Source organism: Scylla paramamosain, chromosome 46 (genome assembly GCF_035594125.1).
Source record: "Scylla paramamosain isolate STU-SP2022 chromosome 46, ASM3559412v1, whole genome shotgun sequence".
In the NCBI taxonomy this organism is placed as follows: Eukaryota; Metazoa; Arthropoda; class Malacostraca; order Decapoda; family Portunidae; genus Scylla; species Scylla paramamosain.
In genome coordinates this window covers 6,738,358-6,753,357 of record NC_087196.1, presented here as the reverse complement: position 1 = coordinate 6,753,357, position 15,000 = coordinate 6,738,358, and the positions used below count along the sequence as shown (strand labels likewise).

General features: G+C 41.8%; 1 protein-coding gene and 1 long non-coding RNA gene across 4 annotated transcripts in view; one reads left to right on the top strand and one right to left on the bottom strand.

Annotated features, from left to right (window-relative positions):
* LOC135094673 (uncharacterized) overlaps positions 1 to 15,000 on the bottom strand; it is a 73,386-nt gene that overhangs the window by 22,445 nt on the left and 35,941 nt on the right. The window lies entirely within an intron of this gene.
* On the top strand, positions 1,852 to 13,146 carry LOC135094672 (uncharacterized). 3 transcript variants are annotated; one of them, XM_063994974.1, is made up of 3 exons: positions 1,852 to 2,052; positions 6,485 to 6,535; positions 7,490 to 13,146. In XM_063994974.1, the coding sequence occupies exons 1-3, from the start codon at positions 1,962 to 1,964 to the stop codon at positions 11,383 to 11,385; spliced, it is 4,038 nt and encodes a 1,345-aa protein (XP_063851044.1). In that variant the 5' UTR covers positions 1,852 to 1,961; the 3' UTR covers positions 11,386 to 13,146. The 3 variants fall into 3 exon arrangements, with proteins under 3 accessions (XP_063851044.1, XP_063851046.1, XP_063851047.1); XM_063994977.1 differs by lacking the exon at positions 1,852 to 2,052 and adding an exon at positions 4,881 to 5,225 and having other exon boundaries at positions 6,483 to 6,535; XM_063994976.1 differs by lacking the exon at positions 6,485 to 6,535 and having other exon boundaries at positions 1,853 to 2,052.

Here is a 15,000-nt window from a genome sequence, read left to right as displayed (position 1 = left end):
GGCGACCACCTTGTTTTCAATCACGGTTTCCAAGCACACAGGTGAATTAGCGAGTAGTTCAAATCTTTCAACGCATGTACTTTAATTTCCCCTCAACAAAACACTCTCAGAATACCCAAATGAAGTAACAACACTGTAGCACTTAAGGGTTAAACCTCCCTATTGACACGGCACTAACAACAGGCGTACTATTTACCAGTTGTTTAGGGGTCGTGGCCAGAGGTTGAAGATCACTTTCATCTCGCGTCCCATGAGTGCTGACTGTCACTCATTCACCAGCAACAGAAAGGAACTTCGTCAAAATCGGTGGAAATAGAAACCAAGAATATCAACCAAAGACTAATACCAAGACAGCCCAGCAGCACACGCCTGTTACGGTCCGTGTACAAGACGCTTCGCTCTCTCAGCACGTCTATTTTCAGGCCAAAGAGATGATCAGGCTGGTTCTCAAGAGTGTTTCTCCTGTCATGTAGAATCTTGCTAATCTGACGCTATAACTTTAAAAAGCACCTTTAAAATTGTAGCCCTTTTAATGTGACAGGGGTGAGGCGGTTTTTCAGAATGTGGTTTATTTACTCATCCGCAGTTCCTTGGCTCAGAGAACTGTTGTTGCTCGGCAGGAAAGGCTTCATCAACCACCACCACCACTCGTGACCTTTACTGAAACGTTGAGTGTAAGCATCCCCCACTTTCTGCTATTTCTCTACCTCAACATGATATTTCCTGTGGCCCGTTTTCTTTACCATTACGGGCTCTCAGAGGGAGTGTATCAAAGCCACTGAGCTGTTTACTCGTGTTCTCAATGCTGTTTTTTGACCTAGTGATGATGCGAAACCTTTCTTTAAGTATCACCGCCATCATGAACACACCTGAAAGCCTCTCTGAACTTCCCCTAAAACCTATGAAAAGTAATCCTGGAAAGGCAACTGGGAATTTAGTGCTATACGCCGCCTGACGTCAAGGCTATTTAGATGGGAGCCTCTCAGCGCTCCCAGGTAACGTCGAGGTAGGCAACCACTACGCCACAATAATAATAAAGAGTTGCGCTCAGTCTTCTCAGCACGTTAGCTTATCACGTCGCCTACACAGATGACGTCAAGTGTCACATCCTCTACCTACACCCGCCTGAGTGTCGCTACTGATACTCAACAACCCCGACCGCCCACTAAATTTTTATCTTTTCTTCATTTTTCCTCCCCTACTCTCGCCCTGTCCAACTCTTTCTCCCTTCCTAGTTATAGTAACCCCACTTCCTGAGTAAACTGTTAAACTGAGGTGTGATAGCCAGTGGCGGCGGGGCGTCCTTTCACTACTCCAGGGTATCAAACTAACTGATTCCTCCCTTTACTCATTTCTGGGCTTGTTTATTGACTGCTGCAGGTGGTGTTTTTTTTATTATTATTATTATTATTACTGTGTGTGTGTGTGTGTGTGTGTGTGTGTGTGTGTGTGTGTGTGTGTGTGTGTGTGTGTGTGTGTGTGTGTCCAAACATAAGATTTGGCTTCAATCCTGACTTCATCCATGCAGCAGCGAAAAACACAAGTAATGCAACAGATGTGTAAATACACGCCAAACACTTAACACGGAACATTCATCACATAGACAATTTGTAAACGTGACGAGCTGCGTGTGGATCTGCGTAGTTCCCTGCTACAGTGCGGATACCTGAACTGGTCCTGTCCTTGATCACTGATGGACGAGATGCCAGACATCCACTTTACACCACACTGTTTATCTTATTTGCTTATCTGATTGACGTTTTCCCATCATTGCCATCTATATACTTTGGGAAGGACTGTTTCCATAACAATGGGTGACTAACGTTGCTTGGTGACGGTAGCGCTGTAAAGCTTTTCCAAGTTCAGTGTACAATGATTTCCTTCGCGGCTGTCAAGAGGCCCGGGGTTGTATCAGTTGCCATGGGAATGTTGCCACTTCGGCTTAGCATAGGGTTATAGTCATGTACCCGGCCCAACGATACGCCTCGCTCAGTGCGGCCTTGCCCCCCGCACCGACAAGTTGGACGAGCCTCTCTCCTTGGCATCGAAAGGGTAAGTGAACGGCGGCAAAAGAGCTATTCTTAGTCACAATTTCGTGCTTTCATGGCTTGATGTTGTACCGTGGTAGAACTGAGGTAAACAGAACGATAGTGTTGACTAAAACTATGATGTGTAGGTTGAATTACCACTTGGTTTAAACAGAAAGCCCTCTCGTGTGAAGGAACAGTGCAGTCGTGACACTGAGGTTGTTGGACATTTATAAGGGGCACCAGGGTAAAGCTGTCCAGTACGGGGTGAATATACCTGAACATTTTGAGCGTACTTCGTTAACAAGCTACACCTCAATTTTAGAAAACTGTGGCTGGTTTGCAGTGACGAGCAACAAACTTGTTTACAGAAATACAAGCTCATGTATATATTTTGTAATTTGAGAGAGTCTAGCTCCCGTACGGTACTTGTTCTTGACCCGTCCACTCAGGCCACCTTATCACCCACCATCGCTATCACTGATCAATAGCAACTACCTGCACGTCAACGCCTTCCATGCAGCAGGGGAATCACACACAATGTCGTGACGTCACGTGGTTGTCATCGAGACACGTACGCTTGAATTATCCACTAAACACGACAAGCAAGTGTTATTTTCCAACTCTTTTTCACCGGAAAGTGTCCATTATTCCTGTCAAACTTTGTTTTTGTGGCTTTTAGAATGATTTTTTGCCCCAAAATTGCAAAATTTCATAATTTTCCAGATGTCACTGAGAACTTCTTTGCTCTTGTGTTGATTAATTGACCACATATGTAGCAGAACGCATCTGGAGAATGACTGCAGCCTCTTGATGCCATTTTACCTCTTGTGATGTGTCTTCTCAGGCAGCCAAGGCAGAACTGATTGGTGGTCTGCAAGACCCTATTTTGTATTGTCAAGCAGTACTCTAGAATATTCTTAGTCTTTCTAGAATGTGCTCCAGAATGTTTTCAATCTTTCTAGAATATTCATGAACCTACTTTAGAATATTCTCAAACATTCTAGAAAATTTTTGTAGATTCTTTCTTTCTTTCTTTCTTTCTGGTCAGTGATATTTCCTATTCTGGAAATGTTTACATTAAATAGAATGTTCTAAAATGTTCTAAAAACTTTAAAAAAAAAAAAATGGTAGAACATTCTGGAATATTTGAGATTTCTGAAATGTAAGCAAATTCTTCTAAATACGAGAAATTCCTTCCTAGATCTGGTCAGTTCAAGAATGATCTTATTAAAATTAAAAATCTTTAGAACACTTTATGTTCTTTCTTTCAATGTTTTAACTTATTTGCAACATTTCAAAAGCAATTATATAAGCAACTGGGATTTTGCATGGGTCTTTACCTGACATAAAACCAATAGTATATGAAATAGTATTTGAAATGTATGTATGAAATAGTATATGAAATAAGGCAAAAATGTAAATTCATTGTTCTAACCACAAAAGCAAAATCTCAGGATCAAAATACCTTTTTTTTTTTTCTATTTTGTTTAGATGGAAATGACAGGAAAATTATGGTTTGTGACCAAGGACAAGACAAAAGTGAAATTTTGTTACATAGTGATCGGACGCACATGGAATTATCTATATTTGACTTGTTTTTTCTTCTTTTAATTGAAATAATCAGTTTGCCGGTGTACAAAGCAAGCTGTCCTCAACACAAAGAGTCGACAAGATAGGCGCCGTGGTTACATGTTGCAGCGAGTCCCGCAACACGCTCATAGCTAAAGGACCAAAACGTTTTGAAGGTCACGCGGAGGTTGCCAGCGGCATTCACCACATTGCTACTACTACCTCTCTCTCTCTCTCTCTCTCTCTCTCTCTCTCTCTCTCTCTCTCTCTCTCTCTCTCTCTCTCTCTCTGGATATGTTTCATTTCACCACACAATAGTAATACCAGGTACAGTCACTAGGCAGAGAAGAGTTGTAGTGGGCGCAGTACGCAGTGTTGCGTTGAGGGGATCCCTGTTAGGCCCGTTTTATGATCCCGTCACCGTCCAACGATGACGTCACCACATCCTGTCTCCGCACACCGTCCAACGATGACGTCACCACAATCCTGTCTCCGCACACCGTCTAACGATGACGTCACAGTTTCGGTTCGTGCGACTGGGCTGACTGTAGTGGGAATCGGGCTCCATTTCTGTCTTTGTTTAAACGGACGCCGTCGAGCGAGAGTTTAACTTTGTAAGGAAAGACGGGTATAGTGTTGTACGTACTAATATTTTGAATGTTCTAGGTATGATACTCAAATACATGATAAAACGTAACTGAATTACACCATTGGGATGTATTAATGCTATATTGTAAAATAAACATTTTTACACTGTTAGTGGAAAAAGAGGAGTGACCTTGAACCCAGCGAGAGGTGCGGCAACAGCGCAAAGCTACGTAAACGCATGAATGGTCTGGACAGGTTTCAGGCCAACAAACTGCACAAACGCAACAAGCTTCACTCAGCAGCCATGGTAATGACCGTGTATTAATAACTGACAACCAGACAACCGGAAAATACTATGGTATTGTTGCAGTTTCAAATAATACACTGTGCGTAAGTACAGCCCTCCTCAGGGTCTGCATCTCACTGTTTGGGGCACTTCTAGCCCCATTTTACCTTGTCGGAAATTAATAACTTCAGATGAAAATTTCGAAGGTTCTTCGATCCACCTCCAGTCGTCTCTCGTGGGATACTGAGTGGGTTCGTATGTGTGTGTGTGTGTGTGTGTGTGTGTGTGTGTGTGTGTGTGTGTGTGTGTGTGTGTGTGTGTGTGTGTGTGTGTGTGTGTGTGTGTGTCACTTCCTATTTTTTTTTTTTTTTTTCAAAGTTCCCTGATGACTCATCGCTGGCAACCTTATGATCAACGACAGCCAACGTGCTGTTCTGCCATCGTGCTTCAATGCAACAGTTTGTAAGCGATTTGAGGAGGTTGATCACTGCATGCAAGAACTCAAAAATGAATAATCATTAAATTTTTCCTCCCCTTTCCCATCCACCAAAACACTTCCCTGAAGTCCAATAAGAACAATACGTAGAAGCAAAGCGCCAAAACGTTTGGGCACAAGATTCCTTGCCTTATGTGCGTCCCCCGTCCCAACCCCGGACAGTAGGCAGACCGTTTCCCCGCCGCTCAGATGTGTGCCCCCTGAGCTCCTTGCTTAGGGCAATTTACTCTTTACTCGTGCATTTAAGGTCCAATACGTAAGGACAGTTCTCTGTGTTTAGTGTGTTTACAAAAGTGACCTGTGGTTCAGTAGAGAACAATGTCTTCTCCTTATTTTAAGGGTATACGTATAAATACTTCAAGAAAATCACGAAGTACTGCGACAGAACAAAAGTCCACACACTGATAACTTGAGAGAGGCTCTGCTGGGAGACTAACTAGTTCGTACTTATTTCACTTTGGTTCACTGTATCATTCGTGACGAAGCAATACACAAAGCGTAATAAAGTGGATTGATAATCACCCAAGCTTGAAACCTGTGCGATAAGAGTACCTGGTGATCAGTTTACGACCGCCAGGCCAGGGTGATGAGGCAGTAAAATCAGGGTAGAGGGTTAGGAGCGAACATACGGGAGACAGTCAAGGGTTTAGTCAAGTACCTCACTCGTTCCTCTGTATTTCAGTATTTTCATATTAAGTCCTTTGGTCTATCCGTTGTCAGGTTTTGTGAGAGAACTACCAGATTAGGGGTTAAATATTATCATCCACAAACTGTTCATGTATACAAACTTAGAAGAATTTCAGATCCAGACCTGAGAAAAGATAAAAAATTCAGATACAGAAAATTTCTTAAAAAACTACAGAACATTAACAAAAAAAAAAAAAAAAAAGAAAAAAAAAAAATAGAAAAAAAATCTCCATAGCTTACATGAGTCAACAAAGTGTGCATTTCTACTGTAAATTTTGTTTAAAAGGAAAATATTGTTAAAGTCAAATATTATCAACGCACAGCTCCTGTCAATTGGAGTCTTGGACACCCGTATATTGCCTCTCCTTCAAACAACAATCATATCTTTACGAGATAAATATTTTAGACACTGAAAAAGTTTCACCTTAAAGGTTTGGACCCGGAACAAAAAGTATAGTTTTTTTTTTTGAAAATTACAGTAAAAAAAAAATCATATCGAATGAATGTCTTTTTACTTAGCATTGTTTTTTTTTTTTTACCAATAACACAAGGAATAACTGCATAAACTTTTCGTAGTATAGTAAATGTATTGGAGGACTCTATCATAATAATAATAATAATAATAATAATAATAATAATGATAATAATAATAATAATAATAATAATAATAATAATAATAATAATATTATTATTATTATTATTATTATTATTATTATTATTATTATTATTATTATTATTTTGACACATTATTATTATTATTATTATTATTATTATTATTATTATTGTATCATTTTGGAAGAGACAATTATTTTTTTCTTATTTGCAGAGTTTTTTGTCACGTTGAAGATAATTATGCAACAGAACACAGCCTGACTTGTGGTAAGAATCATGTGGTTTTCCTGTTGTCGTTGTTGTTGTTATTATTACTTAATATCAGTGTGGATGTTTGCTGTATTGAGAGCGTGCATGCAGGCAGGTGTTGAGGCGCAAATGTCGGAAGCTGCCGCTGTCACTACGTGGTGTTCGGGCACAGCATGAGAGGTGCTCGCTGGCTTGTCCCCGTGGCACCGTATCATTTCACTTCCCACATGTAGGACTACTCAGCAATCTACAGGATGACATTTGGGTGCATAGATTGTCATTAGTTGTTATAAATACCTAGTGAGGGCCAGTCACACTGTGGCAAGGGCACGTGCAGGCGCTGTGAGACCCGCAGGTCATTACGCTGGGGACAGGCGCCAACAGCATGTGGCAGCCATTTTGTGTGACTGGTGTGGCCACCGCCAGGGGCGCCACCAGCACGTGGCAGCAGTGCCTCACACTCACTCATCGTTGCCTGGTCCACAGTGTGTTCCTTAATGGCGGTCTTTTCCGTCTTGGTGTGGCTGCGCAATTCGTTCCTTTCTTATGCTTTACAATATTAATATATTGTTTAATTCTTCATATCATTTGATGTCCATATATGACTTGCCTCACTTTGGAAGAATGCGTTTATAACATACAAAATAATATTAATAATTTTCTCTCTTATTTTACGTGTATTAATATCGTTTCATTTATCTATTCAAAATTTCCTAACAGTCTAATAGTGTTTTTCCTCTGTACACTGTTTTTCCTGACCTTTGCATTAAAAGCACTTGCTGTGAAAAAGTTCCATGTCTTGTGTTGGTCCAAAGGTTCTAAGTCTTCGTAAAACTTTGTGGCACCCTCGTCACTGTAGGTTTGTGTTGGTGCACAGACTTGTTTGATTTTCAGTTTATATACTATGCTGTCAAGTTTGATTTCTAAACCTGCTACTCTCATTTCAATAATAAAATATCCCTCTCGTTCCAGACAAAGAAGGGGACACAATGGGAGACGCTGAGAATGACACAGTGCTTTCCATAGCAGCCCTGGGCCGTTCTTTCCGCCTGGGGATGCTGTATGACAGCAGGACTGAGACGTTGGTCCCTGGCATAACGCTGTGGGATGAGGCCACGCTTAAGAACAGAACAGAGCAGCAGCAGCAGACGAGTGAGTTCCATGTGAGGTGCTCCGACTCGCTGGATGACAAGGCTTCCGCACTGGATGTAGCTGCTTCGCTCAAGCTCAGTATTCTGGGTGGTTTGTTGCAAGCAGAAGGAGCCGCGAAATACCTGGATAACAGAAAGACTTCCGAACACCAGGAACGCGTAACCTTGCAGTACAAGTGCACCACAAGGGTAGAGAGCATGACCATGGAACAGCTGGGCCAAGGTAAGATTGAGCACCCAGAGGTTTTCGACCATGGCACAGCCACACACGTCGTCACCAGCATCGTCTACGGGGCACAAGCATTTTTCGTATTTGACAGAACACTCTCAGCTTCAGAAAGTGAAAATAAAATACAGGGAAATGTTCATGCTGTATTCAAGAAAATTCCCATGTTTAAAATGGATGGAAGAGGAGAGTTAGACATGACAGACGATGAACAGAAAAAAATTGAAAACTTTCATTGCACATTCATTGGTGACTTTCTGTTAGATGAGAACCCTTCCAATTTCACGGATGCAGTCAAGCTTTACCAAACACTTCCAAAGCTTTTGGGAGCGAATGGAAAAATGGCAGGTCCTCTTAAAGTAAAACTCTACCCACTTTCCAAAATTGACAGGAAAGCCTCCAGACTGGTTCGTGAAATCAGCATTAGCCTCGTCAAAGCAGTAGAAGTTTTCTTTGAGGATCTGCATGATTTAAGTGTAAAATGCAAGGATATTCTGAACTCTGATAAAATAAAGCGTTTTTATGCCTTCCAGCAGCAAATGAGAGACTTCCTAAATCTAGTAGAGAAATATAAAGGCATAATACAGAAAAAGGTGGGATATGCGTTGCCTCAGATCCGAGGCGGCGGGAAAGAAGAGAGATACCTCCTGGAGCTCTTCACTAAGATACGTCAGTCACCAATCAGTGTTCTTGCTCTTCGCTCCTGGCTTGAAGCAAAGGACACTCAGATCAGCGTCCTCAACGAGTATGTATTGGCCATGTCTGACATAAAATTTGTCACATCACCAGAATTGATGGCTTCTCTTTTGAAACTTGACAATACTTATTCCTTATGCTTAACCATTTCCATGCCATCTAATGATTCTCAGCTAGAAAAAATGAACCAATATTGCGATGGAGATCAATTTTCAAACATAAATGAGATACCAGGTAATGCGAGCAAGGCAGCTGACCACACAGACAGCATGCCCATGACAGGCATAACAGGTGTCCTGGAGACCACAGCAAACCAAACAAACAGCACGCCCATAATGGTGGTAGCTAGTGGGTTTAGGGATTTTTACAACGCCAATAAGACCAGGAAAGGGATCTCCTTTTCAATAGCACAAGAATTTACAGAGTGCAATATAATCCATGCTCGTGTTAAATGCTACAAACATGGCAGACAGATTAGTGATGATTATAAACTGCCATCAGCACCAGAAAAGATGAAGGAGTTAGTCGCAGACAAGAAGCATGATAGCGTCACGGTCAGCTGGAGCCCACCTGAGTATGGTGCTTCTACCATCACCTCTTATGTGGTCAGCTGCTGCAAGGACTCCATACAACAGGTCATCTTAAAGGTCACAGATCTTGATAAAAACCAGGCCACCGTTTCAGGTCTGGCTGCCAACACGGAGTACGAGGTGCGAGTGTGCGCTTCGTGTGAGGCAGGGGACGGTCCATTTGGAGATAAGGTAACGGTGAAGACTAAACCTGCCAGTCCCCCAGAAATGCTTCGGGCAATGAAGGAATCTCCAAAAAGAGTCTTTCTCACATGGCAGGCCCCAACATGTGTGGCCGATGGTTGCAGTGTCCAGCAGTATATCATCAAGCAAGAAACAAAACCTGGTCACTGGGAAGAAAGCCTTCGCATTCCCTCAAATAATTTGTCATGCAAAGTGGAAACCACAAAAACTAACCCCAGCTACAAGCTTGCGGCATGTTGCGGCTCAGCTGGACTCACCTGTGACAGTGAAGCTTGCACCATTGATCTTGCCAAACAGAACACTTGTGAAAACTTAAAACAATACGTCTGTGCCAACTCAACCTTAATTCCAAGTGACATTCGTATCTACAAGCCAACGCTACAGTTGGTCTACAGCGATTTAAAGAATAACCTTGAAAAATACGAGTTTGGAGAGCGTAGGTTCAATGTTCCAGAGAGAGTGATCATGCTGGTAGGAGCGACAGGGTCCGGCAAGACAACGCTCATTAACGGTATGATCAACTACATCTTCGGAATTCAATGGAAAGATACATTTCGCTTCAAGTTGATCACAGAGCCTAATGCACATAAGCAGTCCAAGAGTCAGACCACCAAGATCACTTCGTACACTCTCCATCACATGGAAGGCTTTAAAATTTCCTACACCCTCACCATCGTCGACACTCCAGGCTTCGGTGACACGAGTGGCATCGAGAGGGACAGAGAGATCACTGAAACTATTAGGAGGTTTTTCCAGACTCCTGGTACAAATGGCATCAATCATATTGACGCTATTGGTCTTGTGGTCAATTCTTCACTGGCCAGACTTACAGGACCACAGAAGTATATCTTTGACCAAATTTTGTCTGTTTTTGCCAAGGACATTGCTGACAACATATTTCTTCTTCTCACCTTTGCTGATGGCAACGACCCACAGGCCTTAAGTGCAATCAAAGAGGATAAGATACCACATCAAGCCTATTTCAAGTTTAACAACTCTGCATTATATACTTTCCAAAGTGAGGAGCGTCAAGGTGCAGACTATGACAGTGATGATGAAGGATTTAATGAAATGTTCTGGAAAATGGGGGTCAAGAGCTTTGTCAAGTTCCTAAATCAACTCAAGACTGTGGAAAGCAAGAGTCTCACTCTCACTCAAGACGTTCTCAACGAGAGGAGCGCTCTTCAGACCTCTATTGAAGGCATACAGGTGGATATCAGGAATGGACTCAGTACTCTGGAGAGGCTCAGGAAAGAAATGGCAATCTTAGAAGACCATAAGGCAGATATCACAAGGAACAAAGACTTTGAGTATGAAGTTGAGGAAGAGGTGCAGGTACAAGTCGGTACTCCTGTTGCTCATTATGTAACTAACTGCCTTCACTGTAACCGGACGTGCCACGCAGATTGTGCATTTGCTGATGACAAAGACAAGATCCGGTGTTCGGCCATGAAGCCCAATGGCTACTGCAAGATTTGTCCCAATGAGTGCTTCTGGGAGCTGCACAGGAACATGCCATACAAGTATGAAACACAGCTGAGAAAGACTAAGAAGACATACAGTGAACTTCGTGACAAATACGAAAAAGCCACCCGGGAAAAACTTTCCGCTGAAAAATTGGTTGAGGAAATCAATGGCGAGTTTGATGCTTTACAGATAAAAGTTTTATGGATGACAGACTGTGTGAGAAAATCACTCCAGAGACTTAAAGAAATTGCTCTCAGACCAAGCCCAATGTCCACAGTAGAATATGTGGACGTTCTCATTGAGTCTGAAAAGAGTGAGGCACGGCAGGGATGGCAGGCCAGAGTGGACCAGCTCAGGAAGGTCAGAAAAGAGGCAGAACAGATGGAAAAAATAGCCAACGATGGCTTTGATCCGTTTGGCCAGTATATAGAAAATCTCCCGGTGAAAAAGGTCAAGATAAAGAGTGGGATGTTTAATAGAGGCTACAACTTCATCAAGAACAAATATAATGAAACTGCTGCTTATTTCTCAGGAAAAAAATCAAGCCCTTATTAAATGAAAAATATAATAACTTCATTTGTAGAAAAGCACGTGGAGAAAACAAAGAACATACACACATAGACACACAATTCATGAGCAGATATGAAAATCAATGTGTGACTGTTGAAAGAACATAAAGTAACGACAAAAATCAAAGGTGTTGCATTCTTTTCATGAGTTGTCGACTCAAGATTCCACTTGATGAGTGACAGTGACCGCCTTTAGTAGTGTCCAGCAGTGTCCAGTGGTGCCTGGCGGGAGGCGTCGTGGCAGGTGCCTGTTTCCTGTGTGGCAATGGTGCACTAGTCATTGCACACGGATGGCCAGAATTAACTCTTGGACTATGAAGCACGCCACTGCGCTCATTTAAATGTAATTGCACTTCATGATCCTATGAAACAAAAATAAAACTAGAGGCACTAAAAGACTCTGACTTCTCGATACTGTTGTCAGTGGTGTCTTTCAGAATTAAACCTCAAAATTTGTACCTGGCCATTTAATTACGTTTGAGTACGTAGAAGCCACAGCAGTCAAAGAGTTAGTGCCGTCATGCCACCCACATTCCTCTGGTAAGATGAACTGTGTGTGAGGGGTGGGTTAGCCTTGTCTTCTTCTCCTTGTTGCCTTCATGAAGATCCACATTTGAGCCAAACCCACGGAATGCTGTAACGCCCCGCTCCCGCTGACACCAGTCCAGGGCCAGGGCTGACCTCACACTGAATGTTAGTGTTATACATGTATCCTTGCTGTGTCTTTAATATGATTAAGAAATTTTGAAATGTTTGCTTGACTTACATTTTACATACATTTCAAAATATATCAAAGTGATTGTAGATGTTACATTAATTTATCATTTATTATACCACATTAAGGAGTTGCCTACTAGATTAACTAGAGTATACCTGTGCATTACTGTACTTTTCACTGCTTTCTTACCTAGAGATAAGGGTGCATTTTTAAGCAACAATTAGTAATGTAATGTCTTATAGTACTTCAAGAAGTGTGGAACTGCTTGTTGCATTCACACATGCGAGATGTGACAAAAAGTCCCGAGGATTCGTCCACAGCAAAACTGTAGTTGACCGAAACTGAGCCGCCGCCTGCTGAGGAGCGGTCACCGCGAGCAGCGGTGCGCCGCCCCGCGCATGCCTTGCTGGGCCAACTCTTGTTCTTCAACGCGCCAAGCACTGCCTGTCACTCACGCCTGGTCTTCTCTGCCGTGTCAAAGCGGCGATGGGGAAGAAGTATCAACTTGGAAGAAAAAAGAATGTTAATCGAACTATGACTCCATGTTACTTCATAGTTTATTGATTTGTTATTGTAAGAGACTTGGCAGACTTGCCAATGTATCACCAATATAATGAATGATCTGTAATGATTAAGGGAATTTGGATGTGTTGTTTAATTTAGGCATAGGAGACACTCCATATTGAAAACACCTTCGTCAGAAGAATGTTAATACAATTCTTTGTGTTCATTCTTAACACTAGAGAACAAAAGAGGTGCAAGAGTGCTTATAAAGTTGAGCTGCTGCTCGGACATGACTTGTGCACTGCTTCTTATTTACCTGTCAGTACTGTCTTATTGTTTTCCCACTTATTAGCATTTTATTGACTTCCAGCGTGGGAAACTTTAGTTAAATGTCTCCATTTTTAAGTAACATTTATTAATGTGATGTTTGATAAAGTTTAAGGAGTATAAAACAGATTGGCTGATTCATTCACACATTTGGTTATAATTATAACTGTATCTTATTACTAATAAATATTACATTTACTTCTGGCTATTCATAATACTAGGGATACCTGTGACGAGGTTTTAAGATATGGGAAAATCATAGTAAAGAAGATATTCGAAATGAAAGGTTTTATGGAACAGATGGGAAATAAAGAAATGAAAAAATGTACTGTTCTAGTATGAAATGGAAAATAATTTTACTAAAGGAGAGATTTTCTGAAACTGAAGATTATAAGCGAAGGAATATTGGAAAAAATTGTCAATCGGAAATCTCAACAGAAAGGTGAAAACTATAAATACTAAACGACATCCTTAGACCAATAGTTCTTAACAGGGGGTTCGAGCCCTTCCCCTGAAGGGTGCGAGGATGTCTGTCAAAAATTAAAGCAAAATGTATTTTTGTACACGCTTGTTACTTATTGTGAGAGAGAGAGAGAGAGAGAGAGAGAGAGAGAGAGAGAGAGAGAGAGAGAGAGAGAGAGAGAGAGAGAGAGAGAGAGAGAGAGAGAGAGAGAGACTTTCAGAAAAATGCTGATACTGCTAAGGAGATCATGTGTAACAATGAGATCATTTCCTAGTGAAGTGGCGCGCGCGCGCACGCACGCACGCACGCACGCACACAAAAAAATCTAAGGGAAAAAAACATAATTTGTATCTTACCACTTTATTTATTTATTTATTTATCTATTTATTTTTGTATTTCAGCAATTCATGGCAGCGAGAACTGACTGCTCATTTGAAAGAAGTGCGTACACTGAATAAAGTTAAGAACCACAGGCTTAGACTGTAATGGCCGAGACATTAATTAGTCACTTCGTTTATTTATACTGACTCACTTGACTGTCCCTGCATATTGAGAGAGAGAGAGAGAGAGAGAGAGAGAGAGAGAGAGAGAGAGAGAGAGAGAGAGAGAGAGAGAGAGAGAGAGAGAGAGAGAGAGAGAGAGAGAGAGAGAGAGAGAGAGAGAGAGAGAGAGTGTAATCTGTATAGATATTTTGGCCATAACGAAGAATAACAAGAAAAAAAAAATATGGCAAAAAAATAAATAAAAATAGCAACCAAAAATGAAAGCGTGGATTCAAAAGGCACGTAAAAAAAAATGTATGTACTTTAACCAACCGATTAACTCCATTATCATCATTGGTTAGACATGACACATCGTTGCTGATTAACTTCATGGCTGGAAGAGGAGGAAGAAGAGGAGGAGGAGGAGGAAGAGCAGTATGACACGTTTTCCCGTTCAGTCTGGAAATCGCAGGCAACAGAATCCCGTGAGGAGGAAGGCGACCAGGCAGGGGATCAGTTCGCTTTGGGCAGTTGACGAGGGAGGGTGTGTGGCTGGTGCTCCTGACTCTCCCGTGCTCTGTGTCTCCCAGGACGCGTTGGAAGCAAAAGTGGCCGTGTGAGTTAAGCGATGAGAACTAAGCAGCACTAGTGGGTTGTAGCGTGTCTTGCCTCACAAAAACCGGGAATTGCGCCGCGAAAGGAAGGAAATAAGGTAAATTTGAAATGGAAACAAATATATTTACTCCACCCCACATCTCTTCCTGCCACTACTGCTGCTGCTACTGTTGTGGTTCATTTTATTATTACTGGTAATGAAGACGGTCGAAAATGTAATAGTGGCTTCATCAGTGTAATACGTGTGTTTACTCAAGCGTGTGTGTCATGTACGATTTCCCATCAACTCTCTCTCTCTCTCTCTCTCTCTCTCTCTCTCTCTCTCTCTCTCTCTCTCTCTCTCTCTCTCTCTCTCACTTTACGAGAGAGAGAGAGAATATCTCAATGACACAGCTAATCACGTACAGGTAACTTACACACAGGTAACATACAGGGACACACCACACCTCCACCTTGCCTAACCTAACCAAACTTGACGACTTTTACTTAACT

Bases quoted from the DNA above. Each gene is read 5' to 3' on its own strand.
- LOC135094672 (XM_063994974.1), top strand. From the start codon at position 1,962: ATGTACCCGGCCCAACGATACGCCTCGCTCAGTGCGGCCTTGCCCCCC. The intron at 2,053-6,484 runs GTAAGTGAACGG...TTATTTGCAGAG, and splicing joins CTCTCCTTGGCATCGAAAGG to TTTTTTGTCACGTTGAAGAT. The intron at 6,536-7,489 runs GTAAGAATCATG...CTCTCGTTCCAG, and splicing joins AGAACACAGCCTGACTTGTG to ACAAAGAAGGGGACACAATG.